Source organism: Protomyctophum parallelum, assembly GCF_964188405.1.
Source record: "Protomyctophum parallelum genome assembly, chromosome: 1".
Taxonomy (NCBI): Eukaryota; Metazoa; Chordata; class Actinopteri; order Myctophiformes; family Myctophidae; genus Protomyctophum; species Protomyctophum parallelum.
The window spans coordinates 41,690,769-41,714,627 of NC_139697.1; the positions used below are offsets into that span (position 1 = coordinate 41,690,769).

At 43.6% G+C, this 23,859-nt stretch overlaps 1 protein-coding gene across 7 annotated transcripts in view; it reads left to right on the forward strand.

Moving 5' to 3' along the window:
* Positions 1-23,859, forward strand: part of cica (capicua transcriptional repressor a) — a 53,279-nt gene that overhangs the window by 19,143 nt on the left and 10,277 nt on the right. For 3 of the 7 annotated variants that reach the window (XM_083778769.1, XM_083778773.1, XM_083778770.1), the window contains exons 5-15: positions 1,221-1,374; positions 6,309-6,408; positions 8,205-8,387; positions 8,649-8,775; positions 9,961-10,142; positions 14,492-14,624; positions 15,248-15,330; positions 17,292-18,168; positions 21,026-21,201; positions 21,859-22,028; positions 22,648-22,882. In XM_083778769.1, the coding sequence (XP_083634895.1) occupies positions 1,221-1,374; positions 6,309-6,408; positions 8,205-8,387; positions 8,649-8,775; positions 9,961-10,142; positions 14,492-14,624; positions 15,248-15,330; positions 17,292-18,168; positions 21,026-21,201; positions 21,859-22,028; positions 22,648-22,882 (2,420 nt within the window). The remainder of the gene's footprint in view (positions 1-1,220; positions 1,375-6,308; positions 6,409-8,204; positions 8,388-8,648; positions 8,776-9,960; positions 10,143-14,491; positions 14,625-15,247; positions 15,331-17,291; positions 18,169-21,025; positions 21,202-21,858; positions 22,029-22,647; positions 22,883-23,859) is intronic. The other 4 variants (XM_083778771.1, XM_083778775.1, XM_083778774.1 and 1 more) reach the window with 3 other exon arrangements.

Genomic DNA, 23,859 nt, shown 5'->3' on the forward strand with positions numbered 1-23,859 from the left:
ACGGTAGGTTTCTGCCCAACAGCAACGATATTCGGTACACATTTCACAGCTTAACCACTCTTAAACCTGGCATCCGTATTTTTGGGCACGTCAGTATAATTGAAAAGGAATAGCAGGTTTGAGTATAAATAAGTCTCAAGTGGGTAAATTCACTTCAGTCGTGAAGAGAATATGTAAATAGCTGGGGGGGGGGACCTTGGGGGAGTGTTGGCTGTTTGGAATTCCGAGCCCAATGACAACATATCACACTGAACCACGGTCTGTAAATCAAGGTGTAATTAGGACCCTTTGAATCATCGCTATTTGTTGCCCCGTTCAGGCAGTGGACATGCTGAACAATTACTTTTTAATTGAGTGCATTACAACACCAGCTCCTAACATACAGCGAGTGAGCGAACGAACGTGAGGCCAGAACGTGTGACAAAGTCTTCTGATATGTGCCGTTCGCAGTGTGGTAAAGTAGCTAAGTACATGTAGTATTGTATGTAGTATTGTACTTACTGCTTGAGAAAATATCCCAACCTGCAATGGGCGGGCTTCAACTCAACTGTGTATAATCTGACTCCAGGTGACGCCTTTTTTATGGACGCCACCTACATTACTGAATAAAAATATTGTTGACACCTATAGTGATCACTTATGTCTGGGTCAAATTGATCACAATAAGGGGATGATAGTATTTATGTAATTAATGAAACGGACAGCTTCGGCCATTACTTGGCTGGTCCTCAAGCCATTTATTTGTGACACTTCAGCAGCCTCCCTGACCAGTGGAGTTTCTTAAAACATCTCTTTGTAAATTACTCAAACCAACCTATGGAAAGCTTGAAATTGTCCTCCCAGGCCCACTGCCAATTCTTCTGCCTTTTCCCTCTCCAAGGGCCCACTTAAGGGGTCATTACGTGACCGGGCATTATCAGTCCACTTGACGAGGGCGGTGTCAACCACATTCATCTTCATCACTTGCAGCCATGACTGTTTGAGTAGACCAAGGGTTCCCAAACTTTTCAGGACGTGACCCCCCAAAATAATTATATTTGAACTTCAATAAGGAAAATATTCTGTGGTTAGTACATCTCTACCATTTTTTGAGGAGCTGTAGGACCTTCAATGTCTGGCTTTCAGAAAATCAGAAAAGGAGCCCACTTCATGACTTTCAGGGCCCTATCTTGTGCGCCGACATTAACAATGTACTATGTCACTTTTTTGTTTTGTTCCAGAGCCTCGTTGTGGTGTAGCACTGGTGAGTGAAGGACGAACTGGCCAATCGGACATGGAGCGTGGATCTCCATCACGCCCGCCCCCAAACAATGACAATCCTCCGACTGACAGGGGCGGAGCTGACAGCGAAACGGAGAGTGACACCGACGACCCGTAAGTTCTAAATATGTTTTCTGCTGGGTTATTTATTTTTTACCCTAGTCCACGGGTCTTCAAACCATGGACCCCTTTTCTGAGAGAGCGATGAAGCAGGAACCCCCACTAGATATTGAATATTGTGTTGCATATTAAACTTTCTTATAGCTTCAAGTCTCAATTTTGAGGACCGTGCTATGCCCTCCTATGTCCACCTTTTGGTGTGTGTGCACAAACTTTGTCCTACACAAACATTAAAATGCCATTGACAATGAATGGACAATTTGTGTAAACACAAACATTGCGTAACACAAACATTGATGACGAAGGTGAGGACGCAAATTGTGATTGCCCGGAATGAGATGATGTATGAGGATGTGCGATGATAAGAGCTCCCCTCACTTCACACAGGTGTGATTTTTTGTTTACACTATCTCTTCTCATGTTAATTTTTCATTTAACCACTTAAACCCTAAATACTTAGCAAGCTTTGTAGTAGCCTCAGGTGTTTTGTTTTCAAAGGAGAAAAAAAGCCTGGGCAAGTCAAGCGGGAAATGTGGCATAGGAGTGGGAGTGAACCTTATATTTCGCTAAACCAATAACAGTGCAGAGGGGCTCCAAATTTGGCAAAGTCAGTGTTCTCCACTGTGTTCTACTGGGGAGGGAAGAGGAGAAGGAGGCGGAGGGAGGGGTGGCGGGCTCATAGGTTGGTGAACCAATAGGAAGTCGGCATCAGTTTCAGTTTCAGTTTTTTGTTGAAGACCCATATGCCCTAGGCCTAGATCATATGTTGGCTCCGTCTCCGTTCTTGCTACAACTGCTACTTTGTTTTCTCACGTGGTATGTGATGCAGTGACAGTGTGATTCAACCCTGTCCATATGCCAGTTTTCTCATATAACAATAATACAGAACTGCACTGAAACGTATTGAATAGAACAGAGGTAATGCATTCACTATTATGTATTGTTTTTATCGCGCAACTACAGCAAAGTGATTTATCTGTATTCCATTATTCATGAATGAACTCATTGGCTTATTAAAGTGGGACAGCGCAAGTCAACATCACAAGCCTTTGTTACCGTCATTAATGCAGCAGTGGAATTTTAATGCAATGACTTCATGCAAAGAGTTCTGCTGGAAATATTCCAATACCTTATAAAGCCATATGTCCACTTTAGAAAAAAAAGGTGGATTTGAAGAATGCAAAATGTTTATCATTTTCAATCTATGGAAGAATATAATAAAGTGCGTGATGGCTTATATAAAGTGTATATATATATATATATATATATAGTGGTTAGTTATTACACCCACACTATTCCCAGGAAAATGTAGGCCTAATCATAAACTCCCTACCTTATATGGATAGTCCCTTACAGGAGCCAGGAGGAGATAACAGTAATACCCGTTCAAGACACAGACACTGTCTGGCGTCTAGTTAAGCTTAATATTTCTGAGGGGCTGTATTCAGCTATAGCTTAGATTGTCTTCTTACACAAACATTACATTCCCATTGACAATGAATGGAGAATTACGTCATATGTAGACAAGCAAATCGGCTATTTTTGTCCTACACAAAATTCCCGTTGACAATGAATGGATGATGTACGATGATAAGAGCGCCCCTCACTTCACACAGGTGTGATTTTTCTTGTTACAAAAAGATAACCAAAATACTTTACATTTGAATAGGCCCACTGTTTGTGCCATATCACCAACTTTATCATGAATATCGTATAGATTGTTTAACACCAGAGTTCAGATTTAACTAGGGCATGGCTCTAGTCTAAGGAACTGTCCACTATGTGTGAGCATTACGTATACTTACATAACTTATAGCACATCTAATGTTTGAATACTGTTAGACTATGACTTTATTTTGATGCTAAGGAACTGTTTTGTATAACGTACTGAAGTGCAATCTCCAAATTCAACTTGGAACTCAATAAGTGCTGTCTGCTGTGGAACTGTCTACTTAACATAGTTTAAGTCTGCGTTGCTCCGCTACATTCATTTCGCACACCATTAAAAAAGATTGTGGTCCAAGCGAGTGGTTTCTGCCCTGGCTCTCTGCAAATGTAATATATTGAAATGGCAAATAGTACATAGTGCATACTGCTGCTGCCCCCAAGAGTTGGCCTTCCCTTGAACGCTATAGAATTCTCGGCATTCACATTATGACTGCAGCTGGTTTGCATCTGTTCTTGCACTAAAATTCATAACTGTGGTTTGTATTGTAAAGGCCCGACAAGAGCATCTGTTTCATCAGCAGTCTTGTCTCACTCCAGGGCTCACTTGCCCTCTCTCTCTCTCTTTGTCTCCTTGTCTGCGTCTACCTCTCTCTCCCTGACCCTGACTCTCTCCCTTGCTTTCGTTCTTAAAAAAACAAACAAACAAAAAGAGGAATATATATATATATATATATATATATATATATATACATATATACATATGTATTTATGGTATTTTGTATTTTGTTAAACTTTATTTCAGATAGGTCAGTATAGAGAGACAGGAAACCAAGGGCAGATAGAGAGTAGAGACGAGACTAGGGTTGAGATCCTTTAAGATTTAACCCATTCTGACCTGAGATCAGATATATGAGCTTGTAGATCTGCTATTTTTCAATAGCTAAAGCACAACATGATGCCAACACCAAAATGGGTGCCCGGTCAGAATGGGTTAAAGATTCCGGTTCATTAAGGGAAATTGAGTCCCTATTCATTACAATGGCGACCGTGGAGCTCGTGCGGGTTGCCTCCTCCTCCGCTGTGTTGTTGTGATCGGCACTTTGGAATGTTTTTGAACACTACGACCTGCGATTACACCGTTTTATAAACACTTTAACCCTGGCATCCCAATTTGAAACATTTAAAGTTATTGTACTAAATTACTAAAACTAAGGTAACGGTGAAATCTAGAAATCTAGAATTGACATTATCGCTCGTCCCACTGGGAGGAGACCCCCTGACAGACCAAGGACCAGATGGGGGTATTATATCGCCACACTGGCCTGGGAACGCCTCGACGCCGTGACCCGACTCCGGATAATGGATGGATGGATTATTAAGTCTAGAAAATAGCGGATTTACAAGCTCAAAATAGTTTTCATATGTAGGCATGATGTGGCCATAGAGAGGAATGTCTGTATATTTTACATTTATCATCAAAGTATGCACAGACTAACCAATCCATACACACAAAAAAACAATCACAAACATAATGCAATGATTGTATAATTCTCCTCTCAATTGCTAGTAAATATATCATACATTTATGTTGGCCTAACTGTATCACACAACATCTCTATCAGTCTTCCTGAGGTTTCACTATAAGGAACACAGTTTAATAAAAGGAAATCGTTAAAGGTAGCACATAAAAAACTAGCCTCTCTTAGAAAATCGACTACTGTTGTTGAAGTTGTCTGTTGTTTGTCATTATCATAGTAGTTATGTTCCTGTATTAGGTTTTGTGTTGATTTGATGTGTTCCCACTGCACCCTAAAATACAGACCATAAATGTGAGACAAAAACTGGCCATGCCTTATATCAGAAGTTCTTGCTGCACTAATACTTGGCCTATACGACTAATGAGATATCATGACTCAGAGTCAAGGCAAGTGTTATTCTCGAATGACTCATTCCTCCTCTCCTTGTAACATAATCCTTGACTTCTGTAGCAAAACTGTCCACGAGAAAGATGAATTAGAAGAGTCTAAAGACAGCCTTGACTGTTTATAGGCAAGCAAACTTTCCAGGTTTTTTGACAAGGCTCTCTGAACGTGCCTATTCCTGTTTTACAGCTATGCTGTGTTGTGTGTACATTCACAGTAGCCTACTGAAAATGTGGTATTATTTTATATCCCTCTGCTTTAGCCTGCGATGTAGCAGATTCTACACCTACCTAAATTTAGCGTACATGCCTTACCACAGAATGGAAAATAGTTGAAAACGTTGACTTTCATTTAACATTTCCATACTACTAGTACTGTACTACTTTTTGTGTTATCTATTTTATACATATTTAGTTAGTCCCAACGGAAATGGTCATAGAGAAACATTAATCATCATCATACATACATCTCATGAACAACTGAATTTATGTTATTGGTTAGCCGATTTGCTCGTCTACATACTGTATGACCTAATTTATCCTTTCATTGTCAATGGCAAATATGAGACGTGTGGGGACAAAAGCTGTATATGTGATTTTTTTGCAGATTTGAACGTCTACATATGATGTAAATCTTCCCTTCATTGGCAATGGCATTTGGTGTTTGTATTGCCACACATTTAAGTCATATTTGACGGACATATGACCTAATTTCTCCTTTCATTGTCAATGGCAAATATGAATCGTGTAGGGAGAAAAACTGTATATAGGATTGGCTAGTGCCCCTCAAGAAACAGGTTAATTTGTATATTTTACCTCCTCCAATGCATGGCTTTTAAATGACATCATATGGCAGCCAAGTCTATGGACTTTTAATGTTTGTTTAGGCGACATGTGGCCAATATAAATACACATCTTGTGACTGGTTTTGTTTTACACAATAGCATACTGTTTAAATGAGTGAGGCGCCCCTCAGTTCACACAAGTGTGATTTATATTTAATTAAAATATTATCTTCCAGTACTACAAATTCACTGAACGTATTAATAATGATTGATACTGACTTGGCACTGACATAAGTCTGAGAACCCATTGTTGTGTGGAACAGCCTCCATCCTCTACTTCAGGTTTCACAAGTAAACAATCTATCGTAGCTTCCTGTGTCTACTGTGGGCAGCCAGTTTCACTTCTGTGTGTGTGTGTGTGTGTGTGTGTGTGTGTGTGTGTGTGTGTGTGTGTGTGTGTGTGTGTGTGTGTGTGTGTGTGTGTGTGTCTGTGTGTGTGTGTGTGTGTGTGTGTGTGTGTGTGTGTGTGTGTGTGTGTGCGCGCATCTCCATAGGTTCTTCCCAGGTGTGGCCAACGATCCTGCACCCTCCACTGGCCCTATCAAGAGACGGACACAGTCCCTCAGTGCCCTGCCCAAAGACGGAGACAGGAAGGTCAGAAAAACAGACATTCAGACACACAGCCTGTCCCACCTTGCAGAGGGATAGTTGAAGGCAGACAGACAGACAGACAGACAGACAGACAGACAGACAGACAGACAGACAGACAGACAGACAGTTCTTTAGTGCCTTTGATGGAAAAAGAAACTAGACAGTCACTGAGTTCCATCCTTCCTTGGTTTAGATACACAGACAGAGAGGCAGATGGTGTGTTGCCGAGTTACAAAACAAAGTAGTCTATTACGTCGCCCACTCGCGCCTTAATTCATGCTTCATTAAGTAACTTCCATATTTCTTAAGCAGTGATGTCTGCCCATCTTTCAACCTTTCACACTTTTGTTCTCTCTGGCACTCTTTCCCTGTCTTACTCTGTCTACCACTCAACTAATAATCCTCTCTACATCTTAAAGCTGGCTACAAATTACTCAACGTTCCTGAAGATGTCTTTCCGCTTTTTACACATCCCGAGGAAAATCACAGCACATGTGCCCCTAACCGACCGTCACTTATTTAGTGTGACAACCCCAGTGGTGCAGTCAGCTAACAGCCCCCGCAGACAAAATCAAACCTGTTTGATGTTCTCGCCAGTCCGACTCCTAGTGGGACGGGCTCTCGTGCCAGCGAGAGTCGACAGCCTTGATTCAAATGAGTTACCCAACCAATCTGAATGCTGCTCTTCTCTTCGCTTCAGCAATGACAGAAAGTAGCAGCCTGTGCTAGTATTCAAAATTTTTGCTCATTCTGATGTGCTTCACATTGATTGGCTACCAAAACAAGGGACATCACATACTCAACAGTCTTGTCAAAACTCGACTATTGTAACTCCCTCCTTACTGGCCTACCAGCATGTGCACTTAAGCCTCTCCAACTGATCCAAAATGCCGCAGCTCGCTTGGTCTTCAACCAGCCAAAATTCTCACATGTCTCCCCCGTGCTCCGATCCCTCCACTGGCTCCCGGTCGCTGCCCGCACAGAATACAAAACTCTGATGCTGTTATTCAAAGCAACCAAAGGTATGGCTCCCCCATATCTTGCAAGTATGATTGAACCCTACAAACCCTCCCGCGCACTCAGATCAGCCAACGCAGGGAAGCTGGAAGTACCCTCACTAAAAATGCCGGGACAACGCTCCACACGTCCCAAACTCTTCTCCCTTCTGGCTCCAAAACTGTGGAATGCACTTCCCATTGCAGTCAGAACTGCAGCATCGCTCCCAATCTTCCGCCGTAGTCTGAAAACCCACCTTTTCAGACTCCATCATGGCCCATAGTACTTACCCTACCCCCTTAGATAGCATTTCTGTAGACTTAGATAGCATTTGATACAGACTTATAGCATGTTATGTAGACAGCACTATAATTGCATTGTATGTAGTCATAGCACGTCATAGTACATATGTATAGCATAGTATAGTATATACATGTATAGTTTATGTATAGTTTCATTATATAAATATTCCACTGTCTTAGCTTACGCATGTTTCATGATAAATGCTTTTTATGTGATGTATTCCCATGCTTTTTTGTTCTTGCTTAATGTAAATCGCTCTGGATTAAGAGCGTCTGCTAAATGCCTAAATTGTAAATTGTACTCACAAAAACGTTGAATTCATTGGGATTGGGGAAATGTTACGAGGGGATCCTGAAATGAGTTCCCCTGAGGTTTCCTAGTTATGTAGTTAGACCGCAGTCTGTAACGTGCCGTGTGGAGTTGTAATAATATACCAGGCATTAACTGTCTATACCTCCATCTGCCCTCCTTCCCCCCCCCCCCAACATCTCTCCGTCCAGAGGGAGAAAGACCACATCCGTCGGCCCATGAACGCCTTCATGATCTTCAGTAAGCGCCACCGGGCCCTGGTGCACCAGAGGCACCCCAACCAGGACAACCGCACCGTCAGCAAGATCCTGGGCGAGTGGTGGTACGCGCTGGGCCCCAACGAGAAGCAGCAGTACCACGACCTGGCCTTCCAGGTACCGCCCCGAATGCCACGGAACCACTTCACGGCTTATCTGGCTTTTACGCGTTTTCATGGTCTATTTTCAGCTTCTCTTTTTACTCTTCATTCTTTATGCTCCCCTTTCTCTGTCTACCCCCACATTCTCCCGTCTCTCTTTATCTCTCTGTATCCATCTCTCTCTCTCTCTCTTTGTCTCTCTCTCTCTCTCTCTCTCTCTCTCTCTCTCTGTCTCTCTGTCCCTCTCGCTCGTCTAAATCTCTGTGTCTCTCTCCAGGTGAAGGAGGCTCATTTCAGAGCCCATCCAGACTGGAAGTGGTGCAATAAGGAACGCAGGAAGTCTCTGTCAGAGGGCCGTGGGACCCCCAAGGAGGCACGGGAGAGGAGTATGTCTGAGAGCACAGGTGTGTGTGTGTGTGTGTGTGTGTGTGTGTGTGTGTGTGTGTGTGTGTGTGTGTGTGTGTGTGTGTGTGTGTGTGTGTGTGTGTGTGTGTGTGTGTGTGTGTGTGTGTGTGTGTGTGTGTGTGTGTGTGTGTGTGTGTGTGTGTGTGTGTGTGTGTGTGTGTGTGTGTGTGTGTGTGTGTGTGTGTGTGTGTGCGTGCGTGCATTCATTCACACAGAGACAATGGGACTGATTGATTCATAGTCCTCATCCTCATCAAACACTTGCTTTTGCATTGATAGAAAATTCATTAAACATTCAAATTAACGCGCTAGCCCCTCCTATGCCCAGCTTTGTGTGTTTGTGTGTATCATAGCGACGATTTGATTGGCTGAGCATGGAATTGAGATGAATCGGCTGAGCAAAGTACGCATTGAGGATAAACAGCGAGGGCAGAAAAGTATGACTGAATTGCGAGAGATGATGTGTGATGAATGTTGATAAGAGCACGTCCCTCACTTCAAAACCGCCGTCACAGTACAGAACCACAAAAACTGTTATTTACCCATGAATCATCAATCGTCGGGCTTTCGGAAATGACGTCATATGACAGCCATCGTTTTTTATTAACCTTTATGGCATGCTTTTAAAAGATATACTGTATTAGATTATAGAACATTGTTATCTGAAACAACTTGAGCGTGAGCAACAGCCTCGGTGAGCTTATACGTATCACATTTGAGCAGCAGTGAGCTTAAACTCCATATATTTTGCCTCCCTCTCCCCACGTAATCTGCTTAACCCATTCTGAACGGGCACCCATTTTGGTGTTAGCATCATGCTATGCTTTAGCTATTGAAAAATAGCAGATCTACAAGCTCATATCACGCCACCGAGTGGCGCGATATGAGCTTGTAGGTCTGCTATTTTTGAAAAATTGAAGAGCGACTGACATTTCTAGAATCTGATCTCAGGTCAGAATGGGTTAATCAGACCAGTGTGTGTCCAGTGGAAACCTCGTTATGAATCTGATCTCAGGTCAGAATGGGTTAAACACTCAATAGCAGGTGCCTCGGATTCCTGGACCGGCCAACATCACACAGGCGAACCTATTAGTGGATGGATTCTGTTGGAATAAATGGCGCACAGGTTTTCATTTACTTGTTTATTTATTTTAACTCTCTCTCTCTATCATTCCTTCCCTCAGAGCTCCACTCCCAGGTGCTGGAGGCGAAGCTGGGAGGAGTGGGGGGGTCGGCCTGGGGGCCGGTGGGTTTGGAGCGCCGCGGTGGCGCCTACGGAGGAGCACAGCACCCCCGGCCCCGAGCCTTCTCCCAGAGCGCCGTGCACGCCCTGGAACGGAGGGAGAGAGAGGGAGACCTGGAGAAGGTATGATGAAAAAGTACTCGCATTTTGTGCTTAAAGGACCACTTCACCACTTTTCAACCTATCTTCATATAATTCGTCCTCACTAATGATCATGATAATTTTCTCATGTGGGATGGCTGTGGGCAGTTCAGAAACCCGTCCACCAGTGACATCATTGATGGGGAATCCAAGCTAATAGAAACGGCAGGCTTTTTATTCCTGAAAAGTTGCGATGTGAAAATGGAAGCCATCGTTCTCACGATAATACAAATCTAAATATTGTTTTGTTTAAAAGAAAATCTGCCTAATAATGATGTCACTGGTGGGCGGGTTTCTGAACTTCCCACAGCCCTCCTATGAGAGTGAGACACAGACTGAGTAGAAAAAAATTGTGCTATTTTACCATGAACATATTAGTGAGGACCAATTGTATGAAGATGAGTTGAAAAGTGGTGAAGTGGTCCTTTAAATAAAAGTATGAATACTGCAATGTAGAAGTACTCTGTTGCAAGTAAAAAAATATTGTAGATCTGCTATTTTCAAATGGCCGAAATGTAGGGCTGAAGTGGTTAATGTTTGTTTTGTAATGAAAATAAAAACTAGTAACTAAAGTTTTCACATAATTGTAGTGGAGTAAAAGTACAATATTTGTCTCAGATGTAGTGGAGTAGAAGTACTTAAGTAAATTTACTTAGTTACTTTCCACCACTGATGGAGTGCGAGGTGTGGTTACTCAAGAGTTTTACAAATATAAAGCATACCATTTCGGATCGCTGGCTACTTAACAACTTAAACCGTGTATACTTCGTTGACTGGATACCCCAAGAGGTGTATTCTGAGCCTCATGCTTTTTTCTCTATTCTTTATTTTTGGTGAAAATTGACGATCTACAAGCCTGCAACGCTTGCAATATTCCAGAATTGGAATGCTAGGGTTCATGTTGTTAAAGGTATATTCAGTGATTTCACTTCATTCAAATATCACTTATTTGTTTGTTTTGTTGTGATAATCCTCCCTACTAGAGTGTGCTGCTGACCATATAAGGAGTTCCTCCCTGTCCCCAGTTAACCCTTGGGGTCAAAAAACCTTAGGTTTCGTTTTTGGCTAGGTGGCCCAGCCTTCATCCAATCAGGATAGAGAGGGGCCTTCCGCCAATCATGATCAAGCGGGGGTGGGCCTTGGTGTGCGTGCCGTTGGCCTGTTGCGTGTCCCCCCACTGTAGTGCGTGCAGATGTGCACTGTCTGCATGTGCACATCTTGTTACCGGGGCAGACCGGGGGGTTTTCCAAATCACTGAATGCTCCTTTAATGACAGACTGCTTCAGGTGGATAGACGGTGGCTAGACGGTGGCTCATGGCTTACCTAAAAAGAACATCGGTTACAACTGGTCCAAAACGCAGCTGCCCGCGTTCTGACAAAGACAAAACGTAGAGCACACATTAGACCGATTTTAAAGTCCCTTGGTTGCCTATACATTTTAGAATAGATTTTAAAATGATTTTACTTGTTTTTAAAACATTGAATGGAAATGCACCTGTCTATTTTTCAGAAATGCTTCCTAAATATGTGCCCGGCAGACCCCTTAGAATAGATCATCTAGTGCTGGTCTCCTAGAGATTCCAGAGACCCCTAACACAAAGAAATATGGAGAAGCCGCCTTTAGCTACTATGTCCCGGGGCAGTGGAACAGCCTGCCAATGGATTTACGGTTCTCTGAATCTGTGGACATTTTTTAAACGAAATCTTAAAACACACCTTTTTAGCATTGCTTTTACCTAGATCATTGCATGTCCTTTTCCTGTTTTAGTCGCTGTTGTGTTTCGCTCTTTCTTGTTATATATTTTTGCTCTTACTGTAAAGCACTTTGAACTGCACTCGTTGTCTGAAATGAGCTATATAAATAAAGATTGATTGATTGATTGATTGATTGATTGATGGTAGAGCGACCTCTTGGGAAGCAGACACTTCCTAGGTTTATTCCCGGTTCCTCCTGGAAGCGTGTCGACGTGTCACTTTCTTAGAAAGTTAGCACCTAACTGCTCCAGATGAGCAGTTTGGTCTCTTGCATATTTCTGCCTGCCGTTGGTGAATGTAATGCACTTTGCAAGCACTTTGAATGAAGGCAATATCGTATAAATGCACCATTAAACATTATTAACATTTTAACATTTCTGCTGATTAATACTAAGTTCTTAGTAATTAATTTCTAACTATTGAGGGGACGTGCTCTTATCAACATATATCACACATAATTTCAGTCACTTTTCTGCCCTCACTGTTTTTCCTCAATACGTACTTTGCTCAGCCGATTCGTCTCAATTCCATGCTCAGCCAATCAAATCGTCGCTATGATACACACAGACACACAAAGCTGGGCATAGGAGGGGCTAGCGCATGAATTTTTCATTTGAATGTTTAATGAATTTTCTATCAATGCAAAAGCAAGTGTTTGATGAGGATGAGGACTATGAATAAATAGTAGTAAAACTAAAACAGCTTAGTGCACAGCATGTACTGCGGGACATGTGGCCTTGCTCATAGCATCTCCATTAACTCATTCTGACCTGAGATCAGATTCATACGAGGTTTCCACTGGACACACCAGGGGGGCAGTCAGCCAGATATTTCGTGAAGCCTCATTTGAAATCGGTAGTTCATAATAATGGCCTGTTGTGGCGCTGGACTGGACCCAAAAAGCCCCATAGCTCCATAGAGGCCCATGTATTTTGGCCCAACTTCACCTAGACTGTATTACCTTAATAAACATGGTCATGAATACTTTCTTCTTCCAGTCACTAGTTTAAAGTCTCATTTCTAATGTCATAATATTCTTTTTGGAAAATTATGGTCCCATTAATTAAAAAAATGACCATAAAGAAAAAAAAACATTGCGTATGTTCTGAGGGGCGTGGCTACCGTTACAGTCTATGATCGGGATTCCCCTCCCACTCGAGTCAAAATAAAAACCAACGGAGAAGAAGGGGGGAAGTCCCGCCTCGTTGTCTGGGCAGCCAATGGCCAGCTGGTCCAAAACGGAGGCAGCCAATGGCCAGCTGGTACCAAACGGATCTAGAAAGATGGCGACTTACAGTGCAGGAATAACAGGCTTCATTTTACGTCCATGTTAGACCCGGCGAACGCTTTGTCCATATTTTTTACAGTCTATGGGACACACGCTGGTCTGACGAACCCATTCTGACCTGAGATCAGATTCTAAAAATGTCAGTCGCTCTTCGATTTTTCAAAAATAGCAGACCTACAAGCTCGTATCGCGCCACCGAGTGGCGCGATAGGAGCTTGTAGATCTGCTATTTTTAAATAGCTAAAGCAAAACATGATGCTGACACCAAAATGGGTGCCCGTTCAGAATGGGTTAAGAATGCCTTGTTTCCACTAAATAGTTTTGGGCTTGAACGGGAATACAGTGATATTATTCGCTCGATATGATTCTTTTTTTTTTCGCCATTCAAAATACTCAATTCTTCATTCCCACTTACAGAGCACAGGACTACAGGATAACATGGGCCACTTGGTAGTTGTACAGAAGTATAACTTTTACAACGCAGAGGATGATGAGATCAAACCTGTCAAACCTAACTTTTAGTTACAGGTTTATGTCATACCACTATAGAACAGACACTGCCACGCTACAGGTGATGTCTTGTCTACCACTCACACTCCACACGATATTGTACGGTTTCAGCTCTGCGACTCACGGTAGACGAGCCGTTTGATTCCAATGGCTGCTGATGCAGAGGCTTCAGCTGGGGCTTTGCTATGGAAAACACCAGCAAATCCCTGTCTTAATCACTCGGGAGCCGAGCCTCCACTTCAAAGCGCTCACTTTCCACTCCTGTGAGGAGAGTGCCTTTGATCGTAGGATGTTGTTGATGTTTGTTTATACACTCGAGACGGAGTACACCCGTATTATTTATTAAAGGGTTTCATTACAAATGGGAAAACCATACGTACTCGTAACTCCTTTGACAACATGGCTTAAAATAATTTCCATATATCGTGGTGGTGGTGGTTGATGTTTTTGGTCACTAACTGAAATGGGTCAGGTGCGTCACAGAAAAGCGTAATGTGTATAGGGATGTGTATAGGGATGTGGGACACTCAGTTCACACAGGTGTGATTTTTCTGTTATCTTGACTTCATGGTTGATGCAAAATGCAGGTCCCCTTTTTCACCCATATTCACCTTTACTGATCTCGGATTGAATCCCCTTCTCTCTTGTCTCTTCTCAATGTTGCCTCGAATGCCACAAAAAGGAGGAGGAGGAATGTCATGTTGGATATCAGTAAACAGACTAGCTGCAGCTAAACAGGCACGATGAAGCTAACCTCTATTCACTATGTTTTCCCAGGAGGACGGGGTGAGTCTGTTCCGTAGCCGGCCTCCGCCTCTGTCGCTGTGTCAGCGCGGGGTGAGCGAGGACGTCACCAGCGACGAGGAGCGCATGGTCATCTGTGAGGAAGAGGGAGATGATGATGTCATGGGTATGTTTGTACAGTCGTCTACTGACCACTTTAAGAAAAAAAAAAAAAAAAAGGAGCCCTGCCCTATATGCTTAGTTTTATGACATTTCACTTCTGATTCTGAATAGTGAAAATTATTTTACCCCCACAAATTCTGAAGAAAAAAAGGGAACATTTTGGAAAATGGCCAAAATACAGATGCCATGGTAGGCCTATATGTGGCTAAGTAAGAAAGACAAAAATAATCTTTATCTTTATCTACATCATGGACTTTTGATCCAGCACCCTGCCTTGAAGGTGTAAGATGTGTATGTATTTTTCTCACTTTCCCACTGTCCCAGACTGTCCCTATTCTGGCCATGAATAATAGTTGAAAAGAGCATTCTGCGAAAATAGCCAAACATTCAGTGAAAATTGCGGGTCTACAGACTCAGATCTTGACAGACATGTTGTGAGATTATAGATCAGCTATCTTTGCTATTCGCCTTTTCTGTGGGCAAACACTCTGCAAAAATAGCCTGTTAAGGCAAGGAGATTCCTGGAGGACTGTTACGTTTTTATGGTTTAGTTTGGGAAACACTGGGTTAAGTGGTAAAAAAAAAAGCTAACTCTGCATTCTCTCTCTATGCCCCTCCCCCATCCAGAAGACTCGTGTCCTGAAGGCTCCATAGATCTCAAGTGTAAAGAACGGGTGACAGACAGTGAGGAGGACGAACCAGATGGACAGGTACACCCTAAGTCATTATCTCACACCATATATATATATATATATATATATATATATATATATATATATATATATATTATGTGTGTGTGTGTGTGTGTGTGTGTGTGTGTGTGTGTGTGTGTGTGTGTGTGTGTGTGTGTGTGTGTGTGTGTGTGTGTGTGTGTGCGTGTGTGCGCGCGTGTGTGTGTTTTTCTGAGACTGATTGACCTGTTTGACCTTGTCAACCAAGTAAAAGTCTGTACTTTAGTAAAAGTACAAAAAGTATTGGCATCAAAATGTACTTAAACGTGTAAACCAAACGTGCAGAATACAGTTTATACTAGTATAGTATAGTTTTTAAATGCGTGATTTGTATAAAAACCCTTTGAAAATAGCAGATCTACAAGCTCACAATGTGTCGCATTGCAACGCATTGTGGCCAAAATGTACATAGGGTTAAAGCGGGTAATGTATGTTTTTAAACTAAAGCTTTCAAATAATTCTAGTGGATTAAATGTACAATATTTGCCTCTGAGTGATATGTACTGGAGTAGAAGTACTGTAAACCGGAAATACTCCAGTAAAGTAAAAATACATCAAAGTTGTACTTGAGTACTGTACTTAGTTACTTTACACCACTGCTCAATAGAGCCAATTGACGTGCTACAAAAGTGCTAACCCTTGTCATTTTGCACAGCAGGAAGACTAAAGCAAATTCTGAAAGTCACTGAAAGTGATTTCTATCGACATTTGACTCCATATGGCTCGATAAATCAAACAACGTCAGTCCTCTCTAGCCCATTCTGACCTGAGATCAGATTCATACGAGGTTTCCGCCGGACACACACTGGTCTGATGAACCCATTCTGACCTGAGATCAGATTCTAAAAATGTCAGTCGTTCTTTGATTTTTTCAAAAATAGCAGACCTACAAGCTCGTATCGTGCCACTCGGTGGCGCGATATGAGCTTGTAGATCTGCTATTTTTAAATAGCTAAAGCATAACATGATGCCGACACCAAAATGGGTGCCCGGTCAGAATGGGCTAGATGCTTACTGTACAATATGTTACGTCAAAGGCAATATTCTGCTCTATGAACAATTTATACGTATGTATAAGACAAATATATAGACCTATTATATACGTATATAATGGTATAACATTGGTGATTACCTTGATGTTCAGTGGATGTGACAGACTGTGTTGATAGCAGGGATATAATTAATGAACTACTGCAATTAAACAAAGGTTCGCAACCTTGTAGCTTAAGATTGCAAGCGTGTAAATCTGCTATTTTCGCTACTTCTCAAACCTCTTTTTAAGTATCATTTATGGAATATTTTAGATTTTATTCATGAACTACTTTTGAAAAAAGTTTGAATTGTTTTTAATTGATGAAACGTTTTTTGAAATGATATATATATATATTCTTTTATGTTAGGAAACTACCGGTATTTACGATAAAAATTGGTCCGCCACCCAACTATTGGGACCCGACCCACTGCTTGGGAAACAGTGCTGCCGTAAACCATAAACATAATTGAAGTAAAGATTAGGTGGGCTGGAACATATTAGTGAGGACCAATTGTATGAAGATGAGTTGAAAAGTGGTGAAGTGGTCCTTTAAATAAAAGTATGAATACTGCAATGTAGCCCAGGCCGTAGCGTAACGGTCTGGGCACCGGACTGGTAATCCAGTCGCAGTGTGCCGCGGGTTCGACTCCCGGACCCGACACGGCCTTTACTGCATGTCATCCCCCCATCTCTCTCCCGTTTCCTGTCAGCCTACTGTCTGTCCCTTCAAAAATCAATAAAAGGCGCAAGCCGCAAAAAAAATATCTTAAAAAAAAAAAAAAAAGATTAGGTGGGCTGAGAAATCACAATTCATCCCTAGTTTATCTACATGAATTTTTGGTACGCAGGCAATAGTAAAGAGCAACATCAGCTAACACATTCTCCTCTTTCACCCCCCCCCCCCCAGCACGGCTTCCAGACGGTGTCTCGCTCCTCGCTCTCCTCCTCGTCTCCCACCGTCACCCACTCTGACTCCTCCTCCAGTAAAGGGAGCTCGGGGGGAGGAGGAGGAGGAGGAGACAGCTCTGAGAGGAAGAGGAAGAGAGGCCAGGGGCCAGACGGAGGGGAGGAGGGGAGAGGAGGAGGAGAAGGAGGTGGAGGAGGAGGGCAGGTTCTCTCTCAGTCCATCCCGGGCTTGATGTCTGGCAGCCGGACTCCGCCCCCCTTCAGCCAGCTGGGAGGCGTGACGCAGGTGTTGGGCGCCGTCCGCATGGCCTCCACCGTGGTGACCAACGTGGTGCGGCCCGTCGCCAGCACGCCCGTCCCCATCGCCAGCAAGCCCACGGAAGGAGCCATCGCGCTCGCCGCCCTCGCCGCCGACAAGAAGGCTGCCCTTCTGATAGGAGGAGGCGCCGGGCCTCAGCAGCTGCCCATCGCCGCAGGGGGTGGGTACCTGTCCTCATCCCCCTCCCCCAGCCCCGTCGGCGTGAGCGGCTGTGGCGGCGGATTGGTCACCGGCCTGTTTTTGGGCGGGGCCTTCCCAGCCGCCCAACCGGTGCAGCTCCTGGTCCCCCAGCAGCCCCACCCCTCCGCCTCCTCCCTCCCCGTGCCCCTGCTTCAGGCCCAGCTCCTCCCCGGTGCCTCGCTCACGCCCCCCGCTGGCCCCAAGCCGCTGGCGCACGTCCAGTACATCCTGGACGGCCCCGCCTCCCCCCGGCTAACACAGCAGCAGCTGGCGGCCGGCGGCGGCATCACCCCGTCCACCAATACCTCCCTGTCCAATGGCATGCACGCAGGGGCGGGGCTAGGGATCAGATATGCATCAGTCAGCAATGGAAGCAGAGGTGAGCTGGGGAGCACTGATTAGCCCCACTGTTTCGCGATGTCTGGTCCGCGGCCTGCCACGCGTCTTGTGAGCCCAATATACACTGTAAATCTTCAGTGTTAATTTAACTCTGAGAGAGGGTATAAATGTCACCATTTATACCTCTCTGAGTTACAGACCTGTAAAGTGCCAATTTAGACCGCCTCGTGGTCCGAGGACCCGGCGTTGAGAGCCAGTGGATTAGCCGACAGATTGATTGAAAAAGACAAATCAATACCAATACAGAGGTCGGGTCTCGAGACACTCCACTAAAAAAAGAACCAAATGATTGGCAGGAGAGACGCTGTTGACGTTTGAACCCAGCACTGGGCTTAATGTAGAGCCATAAGCAACAAATCAGTGCGGTGGAATTGCAAAAGCTCTCAAAATCACTTTCAATTGTCTGAAGGATAGCCCCCCCCCCAACCCCCCCCCCCCCCCTAAAATTCATTATACAGCAGTCACAGTAAACCTGTTCTGGCTTCAGCTCTTTAATCAGCAGCTGAAGGCGATTGACACTGATATATATGCTGTTGACTCGGACTTCCCAATAAAGACGACAACACATTCATCTTCTCAGGGGCCTTGGTTATTCGTCTAGCCGTAGACACATAATGGAGGAGATGGGTTTTGTTTTGTATTTATTGCGTGGAAACTGGAAAGTTTTACATAGTTCACCTTAGGTTTGTTTTATATAATAGCCTACGATAGGCTGCTTAAATGAAAATGTGAAATATTGAGTTGAGTTTTCAGAAAAAAAAAAAAAGAGAGAACACATTGCTCATTTGTGTGGGTGAGATTTTAGAACAAATCCAGATTAATGGTGATGATTTTTGATGATGAAAGATGGCAAGCAAAAGCTCAGCTGAAATACATTGTGGAATCTAAATTAAAGGACACTTACCTTATAATAATTCCTATATATTATATAACACAATATCGGTGCATATTTCAAATCTCCGTGGCTGCTTTTCCTGCCTACCTTCCTACAGTATGCACCTCTAAAAAGTGGGGAAACGCAGGAAACAGATTAGATTGGCTGATGTAGACGATTGACGGGAGAAGTGCTCTTAAGCGTGAGTGTGGTTCTCACGGTGCGCCTGTCTCCACGCCAGCTCCCACCCACGCCTTAATCACCTTCTATTTATATCAGAATCATAAGCCACACAAAGTAGTCCACCTGACATTCCTGCTTTGTATCAATCAATTCACTTCAAGGGAAAGGCTCGCTCGACTCAAAGACAGTCTGTAAGAGTGCAGGAGTACGCTGGGTGCAGATTCTGAATAGAAGGAATGAAATAATAAAATCTGCACTCTCAGTAATATATCAATAGTAATGATGATATAGGATCCGCAGCAGCAGTTAAAAGAAACAGACACGTTTCGGTGCACAGGCATTCGTCGGTGTGGGAATTATTTTCCATGAACCCCTCTTTGTCTCTCCTCCATAATGCCATCATTCCCCTGTTCATCATTTAACCATTACGAACTGAGGCTGATTCTACAAATGCCGTCTAAAATCATACATTTCTTCTGAAGAACTCGTGTTTGTTGCTATATCAGTGGTGCTCAGACATTTTCACGTCAAGGACCCCGAAGAAAAAACTCCTTATAGGTGCAACTTGTCCAAGGCTCGATGATACATGAGAGAATGAAGAAAATGCCAGCACTCAATACATGTCCTTTTCACATGTTTTTATTTACCTCTGACGAGCAGAGGAACGTACGCGTTTCGGCTGAGGATTGAGAGCTGGCATTTTCTTCATTCTCTCACGTCAATGACCCCCAAAATTATATGTATCATGCCGTGGATGCCCCATCTCAAAATATATTGTTCCAGGGACGCCCAGAAGAAAAGGATTTGAGTTAAAAATGTTTGCTTTAAAAAGTGATTATATTCGGACGCCCGCTGGCCAAGTGGTCCAGGGCAGGCGCATGCCGCATCGTGTGTTCGAGTCCCGTTCATGACGACCTTTGCTGCATGTCTCTCCCCTTCTCTCTCTCCCTCTTTCCTGTCCATCTTCACTTTGATACTATCAATAAAGGCAGAAAAGTAAAAAAATAAAAACTTAAAAAGGTGTATATATTCAAAGATTTACATAAAAATCACACCGTGTACTGTGAACTGAGTGTTGCAACTTCCCCCCCCCCCCCACCACCTCTCTCTCATTAGCAGGCAACACAGCATCACTATCCCTCTCTCTGTTTCTGGCGCCCCCTACTGGTACAAATAAGTCATATACTCGTGCTCATGGCCACATAGGCACGGACATTGCTGGTTGTAGGAGTGGTTGCACCACTAAAAAAAAGGATCTACAAGCTCATAGCGCTGCACAAAGTGACGCGCTATGAGCTTGTACATCTGCTATTTTCTGTTTTTATTATTTATGTCCGTCCCTTTCTCTCTCTACCAATATTTAACTCTTACCCTCTATTTTTCTCTCCCCCCTCTCTCGCTCCCTTCTCTTCTCTTCTCTTCTCTTCTCTTCTCTTCTCTTCTCTTCTCTTCTCTTCTCTTCTCTTCTCTTCTCTTCTCTTCTCTTCTCTTCTCTTCTCTTCTCTTCTCTTCTCTTCTCTTCTCTTCTCTTCTCTTCTCTTCTCTTCACCTCTCTTCTCTTCTCTTCTCTTCTCTTCTCTTCTCTTCTCTTCTCTTCTCTTCTCTTCTCTTCTCTTCTCTTCTCTTCTCTTCTCTTCTCTTCTCTTCTCTTCTCTTCTCTTCTCTTCTCTTCTCTTCTCTTCTCTTCTCTTCTCTTCTCTTCTCTTCTCTTCTCTTCTCTTCTCTTCTCTTCTCTTCTCTTCTCTTCTCTTCTCTTCTCTTCTCTTCTCTTCTCCATCAGTCCAAACCCAGTCGCCGGTCTTGCAGAGCAAGATGTTGGTTCCCATGGCAACAGTCAGAACAGCATCCACCCCTCCTCATCCTCCCATCTCCCTGGTGGCTCCTCCTCTTCCTGTGCAGAACGGCCTGGTGGCTCCTCCCCTTCCTGTGCAGAACGGCGCCCCGGCAGGAAACAAGGTAACTGCAGCTGCACAGCAACAGTACTGTGCTGACACCACTCAGCCACCTTTCATACTTTACAAACAACAGTACTGTGCTGACACCACTCAGCCACCTTTCATACTTTACAAACAACAGTACTGTGCTGACACCACTCAGCCACCTTTCATACTTACAAACAACAGTACTGTGCTGACACCACTCAGCCACCTTTCATACTTTACAAACAACAGTACTGTGCTGACACCACTCAGCCACCTTTCATACTTTACAAACAACAGTACTGTGCTGACACCACTCAGCCACCTTTCATACTTACAAACAACAGTACTGTGCTGACACCACTCAGCCACCTTTCATACTTTACAAACAACAGTACTGTGCTGACACCACTCAGCCACCTTTCATACTTTACAACAGTACTGTGCTGACACCACTCAGCCACCTTTCATACTTTACAAACAGTTAAAACATTGCTGATCACGATTTTCAACATAAGCGTTATATTTCTTATGTGGCTGTCTGGCTGATTAGGGGTGCAACAGTTAATTGAACTGATCGATTTAATCGAGTATGCAAAATGATTCTAATTCATGTTAATTAATTAATGTTAATGATGATTTTTTTTTAAGTATAAAACAAGGCTTATGTGCACACGTGCGTGCATCCCCACAGCAGATCATTCAGATCGCCCCGATGCCTGTGGTCCAGACCAGCGTCCAGCCTGCTGCCCCCGCCGCCGCTGCAGTGCACCCTGGGAACCCCTTCCCTGTTTCCATGGCAACGGTGATGACCCCCGTTGTGACGCCCCCACAGACCCTTCTGCTGACCTCGCCACCCACCAGGTATAGCTGTTACTGACCTTTCACCTGGAACACTGGGATGCATGTGAGGGGACACGGAAAGCACAAAGACAGTTCGGCTATACCGCTAGATAACTTGACTTGCCTAGAATTGGGACACTAGGGATTCATGTGATAAAGGGACGTTTATGCACAAGTCACATGATGAGCACATTGCTCTGTCATCTCACCACTTGCACAAACAAAGCTCAGGGTGAGCTTCATATATTATTTATTATATATTTATTGATTGATTGATTGATTTATTGATTGACTGGCTGACATTTTTACTGACAGAAAGCTATTCTGTGCCATATTATTTTCTTCTTTTTGAGTGGTGCAACCACTCCTACAGACAGCTATGTGTGTGTGGCTGTGTCCCTGGGTTTGTCCCTGTGTCCCTGGCTGTGTCACGGAAATAGCGTTATAGCGTTTGTTCACCACCAAGTGTCACTGTTGCACAGCCTAACACACAGACACACACAGGCCAGGGAGGAGGGCCAGTACAGTACAGTACAGTACAGTACAGTACAGTACAGTACAGTACAGTACAGTACAGTACAGTACAGTACAGTACAGTACAGTACAGTACCACTCACTTCAGACGGGTCTGATTTTTCAGGATCACCTACGTCCAGTCCAACCCAGGGGTCAGCATGGCCCAAGAGGCCCCTCCAGGCTCCACCTACCTTCCTTCACCCTTGGCAACCATTGGCTTCACAGCCATTGCCCCGACGGGACAAATGCTGGTTCAGCCAATCGTAGCTGCCAGTCAACAACCACTACTTGCTCCAGTCCCACCCTTCAGCTGTCAATCGCAGACACCGTCACAGGCCTCGGCAACCGCCGGTCGGCAGGTAAAAACATAGTAGGAAGTATAGTATTGTGTTGTTGCCGTCGGGCGGAAATGTGTTTTATCCCCATATTTCAATATTGTCATGTTTGTTTTTGTTCACTGCCAATATCTTTGATTCCATTTCATTCCATTCGTACACTCTGAGAGTTAAAACAACGCTAAGAATGTTTGGTCCCAGAGATATATATTTAACCCTACATTGGAAAATAGCCGATCTACAAGATTGGCTATTTTATTGTAAAGATTTTGAATCATTTTGAAAATGTTTACAAAACTTCTCTTATAGGGGCCCTGAATTCTTTTCAGATGGGGGTATGTGGTTAAATACATGTGTTTGGTTGTTGACATGAAAACCTTTGAGAACCACTGGCTCTAATTAATGCATAACAAACTTGGGGTCTGTGATGTTTTCATTCAATTGGATTTTTATGGACTTTTGATATAAAAATACACGAAGATGGAAAATTTCCAATTGTTTTGGCATAGACTGTTAGACTGATAGCCCATGTGATGCTGAGCTCTAAAAGTGTGAAAACGTAATTTCCCTACGTCTTTAAAAAGGTAAAGAAAGCACCCAACAATGTGCCCATATATTTTTGAGTGGTGCAACCACTCCTACAACCAGCAATGTCCGTGTACCTGTGTACCTGTTTACCTGTGTACCTGTGTGAGCACGAGTATGTGACTTATTTATACCAGTAGGGGGCGCCAGAAACAGAGAGAGGGGTAGTGCTGTGTCTCTAATGAGAGAGAGAGAGAGAGAGAGAGAGGGGGGGGGGGGGGGGGGGGGGATTGCACCACTCAGTTCACACGTGTTTGATTTTTTTTTATATGGTCCGATGTAGGTATGTATATCTGTGTCCTTTGTTTTGCAACAGGTCTGAGCTGAACTGTTTGTTTGTTTTGTCTTCATCATAAAATGTAAAAATTAACCAAAATATTATTATTAAAAAAAAGTAGAGAACCACTGCATGGATT